Consider the following 12948-nt stretch of genomic DNA (forward strand, 5'->3'; position numbering starts at 1 on the left):
CCTCAGTTGAGGAAATGCCCTCACCAGACTGGCCTGTGGTGCATTTTCTTGACTGATGATTGATGTGGGAGGGCCAACTCAATGTGGGCAACGCCACCCCCCTGGGGCAGGTGGTCCCAGATGCTATAAGAAAGCAGGCTGAGGAAGCCAGGATGAGCAAGCAAGTAAGCAGCATTCCTCCAAGGCATCTGCATCAGCTCCTGTATCCAGGTTCCTGCCTTACTGGAGTTCTTGCCCTGACCATCCTTCATGACAGATAGTTATAAGATGAAATAAACCCTTTCCTCCCTAAGTTGCTTTTGGTACTGGTGTTTATCACAGCAATAGAAATCCTAAGACAACAAATCCTGTACTTAATGCCTCATAATTTCAAACCCTTTTACAATTTTGTTTTGTTTTCTTCTCTTTCAAGACGGGGTTTCTCTGTGTAACAGCCTCGGCTGTCCTGGAACTCACTTTGTAGACCAGGCTGGCCTCAAACTCACAGAGATCCACCTGCCTCTCTGCCTCCCACCAACACACCTGGATCACTTTTACATTCTATCATAATTGTTCATACATGTATCTTCTGGTCTACAATATAGCCTGTTGAATGTGGGAGCTTATGTTTTCATATCCTGAGTAGATATTTTAGTACTTCACCCAATGGAAACATTATATATATACACATATACCCCTTCAATGTTAGTGAATGACTACTTCAAACTTTTCTACGTATGCCCAATACATACGTATGCATGTATTTCCTTTGATACCTCCATGTACAATGAAGTAAAGTATATTTTTAGATTTGGTTGCTGGGCTTCTACATTCTTTTACTATTCCATGCATGAGAAATCAAGAGTTTCTCAGGTAGGGAATGGCATAAGAAATGCAGTTTTACCATTTCTCCCAGTCTTTGGAAGATTCAGTTTTACAGACACTTCCGGATTATGTGAATATGTTGTCCTATGTGACTTTTGTATCTGTCTTTCTCAACATGATCAGCAGTAAATCACTTTGGATAAATTTCATCAGCTAACAGGGCACTGCAAAACGTTATAGATTTCCTGCTGTTAGCAATAACAATAACAATAATATAATAATAATCTTTCATTTCACTTCTTTTTCAGTTTTAAAGGTTGTTGACATGCTTATAGGCTGTGCCATATGAAATGGAATTTTAAAGTCAGTCATTTCATTAAAAATGATTATCAGGACAGCAAGTCAACTCAGGAGTCATTTCACATGAAATAGCAGATCTTACTGTTACCACAACAAGGGATTACCCTTGAGTTATGACTGCAGGCAAGGGCAACATATTCTGGTGATCCATTTGGCACATGAGTGAAGTTATGGCCTGTTCATCACACTCCTCAGCATATACCAAACACACTGGCCATCGAAATTCTCTGTGCATCACTTTCTTGTGGGAAACTAAAGAGGTCAATTCAGAAAACAGATAATGACTCAAAAGTACTTGAAAATGACTTTAGGCCAAACATGCATATGCTATCTCTTTAAAACCCTTTCTCTACCTTTAAAGCCTTAGTTTACATTTAAGGAGTAGAGCTGAATGGCTTTGCAGTGTGTGGAAACGGAGTTCTCACTATGATGTATTTCTTCTGAAAAAGCAAAATAAACCTAGCCTGTGTGGTAGCACATGCCTTTAATTCTAGAACTCAGGAGGCAGAGGCAGGTGGATCTCTGTGAGTTCAAGACCAGCCTGGTCCACATAGCAAGTTCCAGGTCTACAAAGTGAGGCCCTGCCTTAAAACAAAACAAACAAACAATAAACACCAGACAAGAAGATCAGGGACACAGAAGCATCCCTATTCTGTCTTCAGTGTGACACAGAAACAGTTCTATTGTTCACTCATTACTCTGCTTTTGATCATGCTGTAAGAGCCAGGTGCTGTTTTAAAACCCAAAGGAGACACTTACCCAATAGCGGTTTACTTGTAACTAGAGGCAAGTTCTGGGTAGAAATAAAAAAGCTTGCACAGTCCAATGTGCCTGTCTTTCTGTTATGAGAGTTTTTCTCTTCAAGCAAAACTTTTCTACATTTGGCTAATGCTCTCTGGGTGTAAAGGTGAGTCGTAAAACAAGCGACATATTTACTTGGATGATAAAGACAAAATTAGAGCCGTAGAATCTTAGAGTTAGGCAAGTCTCGTTCTTTAGAGGCTAAAACTGAGCATGGCGGAGAGCAATGATTCCCCAAGGCACCAGAGCTTAGATGAGAACTGGATATACTGACTCCCAGCTCAGGTTTCTCTCTATTCACAAATATGTCAGTGCCAAACGAAGCAGGATCCAGCAGTGGGATAGTGGGCTCTTTGAACTGCTATACTCTGGACCCATTAATTTAGAAAGTGGCAACTCTTTTATAACTTAAGAATAGTAGGATGTCTGTGTAAAGATCAGAAAATCCAAAATAATGACTAACCAGAGGCTAGTGCTTATATATAAACTCATAATTTAAATTTTAACTTGACTGTGATCGTATGAAAGAAAATGACCCCAAAGTGAGTGGCACTATTAGGAGGTGTACTCATGCTGGAGGAAGTGTGTCACTGTGGGGACAAGGTTTGAGGTCTCTTTTCTCAAGCTTCATTCAGTGTGACAGTCAGTCAACTTCTTGTTGCCTCTGAGTCAAGATGTAGGACTCTTAGCTCCAGCACCATGTCTGCCTGCAAGCTGCCACGTTCGCTGCCATGATAATAATGGACTGAACCTCTGAAACTGTAATCATGCCATCCCAATTAAATATTTTCTTTATAAGGGTTGCTGGCTCCTGGTGTCTCTTTACAGCAATAAAAACCCTAACTCAGGTGTTGGCTATACTCAATGCTGTGCTAGTCAACATGTTTTTTGTTTGTTTGTTTTTGGTTTTACGAGACAGGGATTCTCTGTATTGTTTTGGAGGCTGTCGGTCTAGCCTGGCCTCAAACTCACAGAGATCCGCCTGCTTCTGCCTCCCGAGTGCTGGGATTAAAGTAGTCAACATGTTTTAAAGCACAAAGTTGAAATATACCAATGAGGGAAAGAATTGAGAAGAAGCCAGAAGCAGTGATCAAGCAACCTCTTCTCTCCCCCTGCAAATTTATCATGAACGGAGATATGTGGAGAGAGGACTTCAATTGTTTGTTATATTTTTCTGTGACATCACTTTTGAAGACATTCAACACTTGCTGTAAAGGACACACTTTAATAATAGCTCACAGGAAATGATAGGCCCACTTGTTTTTGCATGGTCCATCTACAGCATGCTCGGTTAAAGTAAACAGCTTTGCTGAGAGCTGTGGAGCACATGACTGGCTATTATCTTGATGGTCAACGCCTGTTAAATTGGAATCTGTAGACTTAGGAAAAAGCTACAGCGTTCTGAATGTCTACTTTATGAGATAAAAGGACTTGAAATGACAGTTTAGCATTGGGAATACATATACTTTTGTGTATTAGTGTTTGTGCTTTATTTTAAGAAATAAAAGTTTACTTTGATTTTCAGATTGGCCATCTATCAAGGGAAGTTTGCTTTTTTTTTTTTCCATGAGGAGGTTAGAGCATTGTGTCCCAGACAGAGGAAGAGAGATCGGGATCAGAGATAAATGACACGAATATTTGTTCTACAATTTGTTTTCTATCTTGTGAGATGCTTGAATCTTGATCTATCTGAAAGGGAATAAGGCAAGATAAAGAACTAATACTTTGTATTCTTAACAACAGACAGGCAAGACGAGTAGATGCTTTCCCTCACTGAGGTCATTCCCCATGAGAAGCAGGCAGGAGAGAAAAGAACACGTGATTGTACTAGCAGTGAGAACCGTATTTTACTATGCAACCCAAAAGCTGCTACTTCCCATCCTCTGTTTTGAGCTTACAGGTCAGTATACGCATAAATGTCTCCGTGTGTCTATAATCTCTTTTTCCTGCCACAACAGCCCATAACAGAGATCTATCAACCAAGTGCCAGGAGCTCAAGAGGTTAGTTACTTTAGCAGCCCCAGGTCTCTGCCAAGCTCAGTTCCTACAGTTCTGAGGTTCACTGTGTTTGCACTGTGAAATGAGGTGCAGATGGAATGAAAATCTTAAACTTAAAGCCACGAACAAAACAGCAGCAACAGCAACCAAAACCCCTCCACCACACGAGCTGGTGAGCCAACAGTGAGGTTTGATCTGCTTAGAATGCAGCTGCGTGCTGGTTCACTCAGGTGCGAGGCAGGGGCCAGGAAGCCCTTTGAAGGATTCTGTCAATATTCCAGCTAGAATCATTGCAAGGGAAAGATCTATGCAAAAGGAAAAAACAGTGTCACGAAGCCCCCTGGTGGCCACAAGCTCCACTCTAGGTGTTCTGAGCTTCAGAGGCAAAGGGGCTCTTCTCTGCTCACAACAGTTCACTTCCGCCTCTCATGGTCCCCAATACTCCAGCACAGAAGGACAAAATTTCACAATCTTTGAACTCTGGAGTACTTACTACTTGGTTCAGTGCCTTAAAAAAATCTGAAATCAAACTTGACTGAAACAAGAGCATTATCCCAGAGTTCTAGTATTTTTCCACTGCAGAAAATGGATTAAAAACAAAATCAACAACAAAAAACAACAACAAAACCTGATCTATATTGAGAGCTAAAATGCATGAAGCATGCATGGATACCTTTTGTGGATATCACTCTATGACAAGTTTTGTGCCGGTCACTGAGGATTAGGTTAACTATTAGGTAAACAGCACCCGGAATCCTCACCCCACAAAATCCATGATTGGAGGGATATTTCTGTGGTAGAGGGTTTGCCTGGCCCCTGAAGAACCTGGCTTAATTCTCTGCCATGTTTAAAAGGACGTTTAATATGTCATTCTAGAAGCTCTGTATTGAAGAGAGAGCTTCATTCAGAAGAAAAGATTAAATTTATTCCATTATCTCACTAAATTAGTAGTTAGGAAAGAGTGGATGAAGAGGCCTGTGTTTGTGGGCTTCATAAAAATCCATGACTCTAAACTTCCTTGTATCTGCCAGTAGGAATCGCTGTTGTTATAGCATTTTTTTCTTGTCAACTGTCTGACAAGAAAGTTATGAAGAACAGTGGACAACAACCATGTCTAAGTGCCCCAGGGAAGAGAGCAGAAGCTTGCCTCACTATGGTTTCCCTATAGCTAGCAAGAAACATCCAACACACTCTTGCTAAATACCGAGCCACCTCAGATGCTTTCTGATATGATAACAAGGCAAAGCCACAGTTTGGACTTTTGGTTCTACACATGGATGGAAATCCTTTATACAAGCTGGCTGTGTCCTGCAGTACAGAGTAACTATTTAATGACACACCATTCGAGTTAATCCCTTTATCATGTGACTGTGGAAGCTTAGAGTCACCTGCAGCTTACAGGGCTGACTTGGGCAGGAGGTCTCCTTACTTTACAATTTTATGCACTGTATACTCTATCCTACATCCTTTACCTCTCTTCCCTTTCAGTGGAATACTAACAACTTAAGTTTAGTTGCAGATTTATTTTTGTTGGAATTCAATTAAGTTCAAGATCTAATACTTAACAGACAGAACTCTATTGGCTAAACCTTTGAAACACTTAGAAAAAGAAAAAAGAAAAGGCATGTATTAGGGGCCCTATTTTCTGGATGGCACTAAATTGTAGAAACCCTCCAAAACCAGACAACCGACTGTCATGAAGAGGGTTGGTCCATCACATACCGGCCTCCCGTGGATGCTTTCGTAGTATAGAAGGGCTTTCTGTAGAGCCACTTTCTCGTTAGCAATCTGGTCCTTGGTCATATCCTGTGTAAACACAGAAGTAAGAAATGAAACATGGGAAAAACATTTGTGCATATTCTACCTTCTTCATTTTTTTCAAGTCCATCTAAAGGAAGGGTTAAAACGCTCTGTCCAAAGCTCACATAGTAATGAGAGCCTCTTGACCTCCCACGAGCAACGCAGAGTGCACAGCACCATGGTCATCAGCTACCGGGAATACCCACGTGGCAGGAAAGGCCGCCTGAAGACATAGACTGAGCTTAATGGATCCAGCAATAACTGCAGCTATAGGCTATATGCTCCTAAAGGGTTGTGAATAATCCTTCTACCAGTGAGTCAAGCCATCTATGAGCCTCAGTAAGTTCATTCTACAATAGAGTCAACAGAACAATCTGCTTTCAATTGGTAGACAGAAACCAAGGTACCCAGAGGTGAAACATTACAGCTTTTGTGTGCCTCTGTACATGTGTGGGAAGTTTGAAAAGGTATCATTGTCCTTGCAGGGATTCATGCGACATGCCCTGTGTCCCTTCTACCCGCCTTTCACCGGGCTTAATGTTGTCATGCCAGGGGAGAGCAGAGGAGAGGATATCCTGGTGGGAAAGTGAGCTGAGGAGAAGGTGAATGTGGTAAAGGTGTCAACACCAATCTGCATGATCCGTGTTCTCACTGTGTTGGCTGCACTGGCCACTCCCCTAACGGCATCACACCTTAATGTCCTCAGGACGGCTGGACTCCACTCTCTTCTCCTGGAGTCTCTTCTGAATACCTTCCAGCGTAGCTTCAACGCTGGGCCTGATGGCCTTATCCACCACTTCTTGCTTCTTCTCACCTTCTTTTTCTAGCTGGGAACCAAAGCTCTTGGGGAGTGTGTTGCTTCGTTGCCGTGTCCTGGGGGCGAGGTCCTCCTCAGAGATCTTTAGTTTTGACTCTAGGCAATTAGATTTGGAAACAGAGATACATGAGTATGAGGTTTGCTGAACCCAGATTGCTTTACCTGTCATGTGAATAACTGCTTAGCTATAACTTTTTTTTTTCAGAGAGTATTGAATTATAGAATAAGAGAAAATCCCAGGGTCCTCACATAAACCAAACTAAAAGGCTCTTCCTGGATCTTCAGAAATGTTTTCCAAACTCTAATTCCTGGGAAAGTATTAGCTTTTCATATCTGATTTTTGGCTACACAGGCTTGGGCTCTGATTTCAGAAATGGACAGTTTCAATGCATCCCCTTAGTGCATTTGGTGAGCTGATTGGAAACCAGACACTGACCAGCTTTTTCATCCAACCTACATGCCCCATTTTAGCCGCTCCATTTAGTTGTTTCTGTGACCCGCCCCTAAGTACAGCAAACCTTCTAAGGCAAAGGCCCTCGCCTGTTTCAGACTCATCCCTAGTGAGATGCTTTCTGGCACTCCAGCAAATGAATCTTTAGATTAAACGGGAGTTTTCAAAGTACTGATGTGAAACCATCCTTCTCGGAGAAGTGTGTGGAAATGAAGACATGTTGAGGGATTCATATCTGGTCTGGTCCGGCTTGGTTTGAGACTGTAAGAAGCATTGGGATGGTATCCCATAAGGGACGGGGAGAACTGGGAAGTGTCTTCAGGCCTGGGATACCCAACAGTGACACTCAGAGGACCCAAGGGGTTTGGCTCCTGCTTTACTGCACACCAGGCTATGCCAGTAGGTCCACAACTTCACCAACCTTTAAGCTGTTTCCGGAATTTGGCCAGGTCATTTGTCCACTTCAGAACCTCTGGGTTGGCTGCTTTATCACTGTGGGAGGGCTGAGAAAAGAAAGTCTAGAGTAAATACTTTACTGTTTATTTCTGATATTCCCACAGGTTTTCTGAAGGGCAAATTCCTAGATCTTTATGATCCTGGATTCCTGTGAGGTCCATTTCCCCTTTTCTACTATTTGTATGCCTCAGCTTATGAGGAGCATGGAGTAAAAGGTGGAGGAGTTTGTGGGCTTGTACTGCCACCATCATGAAAAACACCCTCTTGCCACTGGCTTGGGAAGCTAAGACAGGCCGATAGTGGAAGGAACCCACTTGGAAGAAACTGTAGAAGATAATCTTGAATCAAATTTTAGCTCAACAAATAAAATTCCCTTCCTTTATCAGCTTCTGGTACCTTCTGTATCAGTGGTTCTCAATCTTCCTAATGCTGCGACACTTTAATACAGTTCCTCACATGGTGGTGACCCAAGTGTAAACTTATTTCATTGTTACTTCATAACTGGGATTTTGTACTGTTATGAATCATGATGTAAATATCTGATATGCAGGATATCTGGTATGTGGTCCCCAAGCGGGGGGGGGGGTCACCCACAGGTTGAGAGCCACTGCTCTACATGCTGAAAGGGTGTGCTGGGGTGAGGAGAACCTATGGAGAACTCACTCTGTACTTCCTCTCCTCTTCAAACCTGTCCTCAAACTTGCGGATCTTCTTTTTAAGGGTCTGGATCCTTCGGGTGAGCTGCACAGGCGTCAGGTCCTCTTGCTCATCATCGTAGGACCCAAGGGAAGAACTTCTCCGCCTGTGAAGAGCATGGCCTGGGTTAGCAGCCCGGCGGACAACAAGCAGTTATGGGGAGGGGCTTTGGGGTGTGAGAGTCCATGGCACAGAGGAGTGAAAACATCCTCTCCCTCTTGATAAAACCAGGCGGATGGGTGCATTTGCTGACTTGGGGCTCCACATGTGCCACCCATTACATAGGTCTACATTTCTCTCACTCCCACTTACATTATCAGAGCAATCTGAAACTGGCTATAAGCCTGAATGTTAAATCTCACGGAACTTTAGGAAGGGGGCACTAGTTGGAATTAAAAAATGAGATCCGTTAGGACTGGAGAGATGGCTCAGAGGTTAAAAGCATTGGCTGCTCTTCCATAGGTCCTGAGTTCAATTCCCAGGAACCACATGGTGGTTCACAGCCATCTGTAATGAGATCTGGTGCCCTCTTCTGGCATGCAGGCATACAGCCAGGCAGAAAACTATACATAATATAAATACATCTTGTAAAAACAAACAAACAAAAATGAGATCTGCAGTTGGGCCACAGCTCATGTACTAGGATGGAGAATTTCAGATGTGTCTCTCCACAGGTTCCTGACTTAATTACTACAAAAGGGATAGCCATCCATGGACTTAGCCATTGCATCTGTTCCAATGTCACACGGCTGGTGAAGTTGCTCATCAACAGCAGACAACATACCTCATGAAGGAATGGGAATTGGGGGGAGAAGGAGGCACTTCTGTGTCATCCAGGTACTGCCTGCTCTGCCCATAGGCATAGAACCTGGGGGACAGCATGGGGTCACTGTCTTCATCTAGAAGCTGGTGAATCAGGCGCCCGGCCTGTGGGGAGAGGCGAGCTTCATCGGAGTCCACATTCTCTTGCTGCCAGGAAGGGATGGGCTCTGGAAAATAGACATGGTTTCAGAGGTGAACACTGTTCTGAAGAGCTTCATTACCCCAGGTTTCCTGAATGCTTTAGGTTACTACCCTCTGAGTGGCTTCTCACTTCAGAGCCACAGTCCAGAGTAGGCACCATGTCTAACTGAGATCACCACTCTAGCTCATGTCTACCATCTGCCTTAATCTCCATTCTTACCTCCTTTCAAGAAAAAACAGAATTTATTAGGGCAGCCTGTAAGGTGCATATCCAATTGTGTATAGTTTCAATTTCCCAAACAGATGAGTGAAACCTTTTCAATCAGGAGCACCACCAAAAGAGCAATGCGTGTCTGGGAGGGTTCACATACCCTATGGCAATTCTGACAACTAAGGAGCCATGTTAGACTTTTGGGATCCTATTTAATCAAGGTTTATAATCTCTGTGTGGGTCAATTGGTAAGCCCTCTCTTTGTGCCTTTGCCTAGCACATGGGATCAACATGCTTCTCCCTGTGCCTCTGTCTAGTACACAGGACTAGGTATGCTTCTTCCTGTGCCTTTCTACATAGTACATGGGATTAACATGCTTCTCTCTGTACCTCTGTCTAGGATTAGCATGGTTATCCATGTTCATTTCCACCTAGCATGCAGGATTAGCATGCTTTTCCCTGTGCTGTGTACTTGTAACTTCAGAATTTGATGCCTGGAACCCCCACGATGGAAGGAGAAAACCAACTCCCCAAGTTGTTCTCTAAGCTCCATATGCTCACTATACTCCCTGCCCCAGACAAAATAAATACATATTAAGAAAAGCTTCAAAACTGTATCTAAAAGATTTCAAAGTAGATATTGTATGGCATGCTGTTTTCCATGTGTAATACTCTCCATTATAAGTTTCAAATGCACTTGCCATTTGGTGATCCCCATAAGGCTAGTTAGTACTTGTCACGCCCTTAGATTCTGGGATTTCTAGAATTTGAATCAGAGAACACATAGCTGCCCCTTCAACCATGAAGCTTGAAGACATATGCAGCTATATGGAATAGATGTGCTTAAGCTTTGTATCTAGAAAGACAAGATTATAAATCCTAGAATGTCAGATCTAGATTAACTGAGTTCTTAAAACCTCTCAGCCCTGGTACATGTGTAAATTTACCCAGGGAAGCAGGTAGCAAGCGTCAAGATACAAATCACACCCCAGTATATTATAGACAGTGGATTTAAGTGAAGGTTCGGACATGACTGACAAACATGCACACGCATGTACATTACATGTATACACACCAGTGTTACACTTAAAAGCTGCCCAAATGCCTCAAGTGCCCCCATTTGTCATGTTTGAGAACTACTGATTCCAGGCTGCTGAGAGATAAGGCTACTGAGATTTGAAGAAATTAAGCACAAGCCCCTAGTCAATGGGAAGAGAGGGTCTGTCCTCTTTCAGTGGCTGCCTGAAACTCAGGAAGACATCACAGCAAAACAGGAAAGATACATATGCTTACCTAAAGTACTAAATCATAATGAACAAGGTTTAAAAAGTTTAAAGGAACTCAAGTTATCTTGGAACACAGATAACTATTTCGAAAAATAAAAATGTTCAAGGGGAAAAAAAGTCTAGCTTATTGGGGCAATGCATGTGGCTAGGCGTGGAGACAAACATCTCTTTCTTTGGACTAACGGTATCAGTCTGTGTCAGTTAAGTAGCAGGTCTAGGATGGAGCAGCTCTACCAACATAAGGATGAAAAGCACCAGGAAAGGAGAGAGCCAGGAAAAGTGAATCTCTGGAGGAAACGTAAACATTAGTATTACGTTGCTGAAGATGACACTGTTAAACTGACCAGATCGCATCTTCTATTTCCTAAGACATAAATCAACTCCGCGCAGACTGGGGGAGGGTTAAGTCGGCCTAATCAGCCATGCAGCTAGCCATAGCCTCTCCATGGAGGGAGAGCTTGAGGGAAGGGAAGGGAGAGCTGCTTGGGTGGGGGTGTGAAGCTTTGATATAACGAAGTATGGTGTTGACACTGGCATGAGAGCATGCTGGTTACTTTGACATTTTTATTCATCAAGAAAAAGAAATACCCTTTGAAAAGTCTTACTTTTGATCCTGTCACCCTCAATTTGAATTTTAATCCAGCAGAATACATTTTCTAAAACGAAAACATCTTTGAGTCTTCAACGATTCCATCTCTATGATCATGAATTCATTATAAACAGACTGAATTGAGAGTGGTGCTTGCCAGCCAACCCGAAGCCATCTATTCATTCTCATGTGTAACACAGCTTTATCTTGTGTCTCTGTCCTGGAGCAATAATTTCAATGACAAACAAAACGAATAAACAAACAAAAAACAAGCAAACAAATATGACCTTTCCTAGAATTACCAATGCTGAACAGGAAATAAGACAGCTGAGGAAATTCTAGCATTTCCCCACTAAAGCACATATGTAGGGTAGATTAATCCATTATTGAAAGATTAGAGATGGAAAGCCATTGTGAATTTCAGCTTTAACAAAACGAAGAGGAGCGTGGCACCATTGGTCTATAGGTAGGACGAAGTAGAGAGTTCCCCACTTCTACACATGGAACACTTCTACACATGTCTTCCTTTTCTCCCTCTCTACAGCCTCAGTTTAAAGGACCCCATTTAAGAAAGTCACAAACTGATGTAGTATGTACCTCATATACCAAAGAATCAATACAGCCAGTTCCACATTTTAGTCTGAAATGTTGCATTTTTACATTTGCTAATATTCACCCAACTAGGAAGCCAGGAAACTGGCCTGCGTAGGGTGAAGCATAGTATATGCAATTACATGGCTTTATATGATGGGAGATGACATTCTGTAAGTCTGTCTCTTATTGGTTGTTGAATAAAGCACTGTTGGCCAGTACGGAAGCAAGATAGGTAGGACTAGGAGTCAAGGAGGATTCTGGGAAAGTGAGACAGAGTCAGACACGATGTAGACCGACAGAGTAAGAGGTCCGGACCCTTTTCTCTGGTAAGAGAAATACTGAGATTGACAATTATGAGTTAAATACTTAAGTCAGAGCTAGCCAATAAGAAACAAATGGCCAATAGCTTCATAATTAATATAGTGTCCTGTATGTTATTTTGGGACTGCAACAGTGGCAGGGCCCAGGTGGCTGGCAAGGAAGACTACACTCTACATCTATAGAGAGCCAGTTTTGAGGATGTATCACCAGGCATTTCTAACAGCTGCTTGACAAGTGTTTTAGATTTAGTCAGTAACTCTAGAACATTGAAACAAGAATATTGCAAGAAAAGTATTCAAAGGGCAACAGAAAAGATGTAAGGCTTCACATTGGATTCTTCTCCCGCAGCAGGACATAAAATGAGCACATTTTCATTTTCAAATAAAAATCACTTCGGTACACTCACAATGAACTGCAGATATAATCATGACATTTTTTATTAAAAGTTGATTCATTCACATCATTTGACATCGTAGCAGGTCAACAGAAATAACAAATATAAAATCTGTGTTCCCGCTGTCTAAGTGATAAGAATAGGTTCTGAGGAGTTGTAATTTAGATGCCACAGTCCACAGGGTCATGGAGGGAAATCAACCCATCACAGGAAGGACTTCACCTCTGAGCAATGGCAGGGCACGAGACAGCTGCACCATGCTGGAGCCATTGGCTATATAAAAGAAACTGGCTATTGGAATGACTTATTTATAAGAAATCTGGACAAAACTAAGGGAGATGATGTTTTCCTGCTTCTTTTCCAACTAAGTTATTTAGAGCCATTAGTGCTTGGCACAATGTCACATA

The 12948-nt window shown here is 42.4% G+C and overlaps 1 protein-coding gene across 1 annotated transcript in view; it reads right to left on the reverse strand.

The window, feature by feature from the left end:
- Fam13a (family with sequence similarity 13 member A) overlaps positions 1-12948 on the reverse strand; it is a 90342-nt gene that overhangs the window by 12393 nt on the left and 65001 nt on the right. The window contains 5 exon segments of the mRNA XM_005076051.3: positions 5686-5769; positions 6456-6676; positions 7453-7534; positions 8151-8289; positions 8968-9172. Coding sequence (XP_005076108.2) covers positions 5686-5769; positions 6456-6676; positions 7453-7534; positions 8151-8289; positions 8968-9172 — 731 coding nt within the window.

The sequence above is a fragment of the Mesocricetus auratus genome, unplaced genomic scaffold, assembly GCF_017639785.1.
Source record: "Mesocricetus auratus isolate SY011 unplaced genomic scaffold, BCM_Maur_2.0 Super-Scaffold_100676, whole genome shotgun sequence".
In the NCBI taxonomy this organism is placed as follows: domain Eukaryota; kingdom Metazoa; phylum Chordata; class Mammalia; order Rodentia; family Cricetidae; genus Mesocricetus; species Mesocricetus auratus.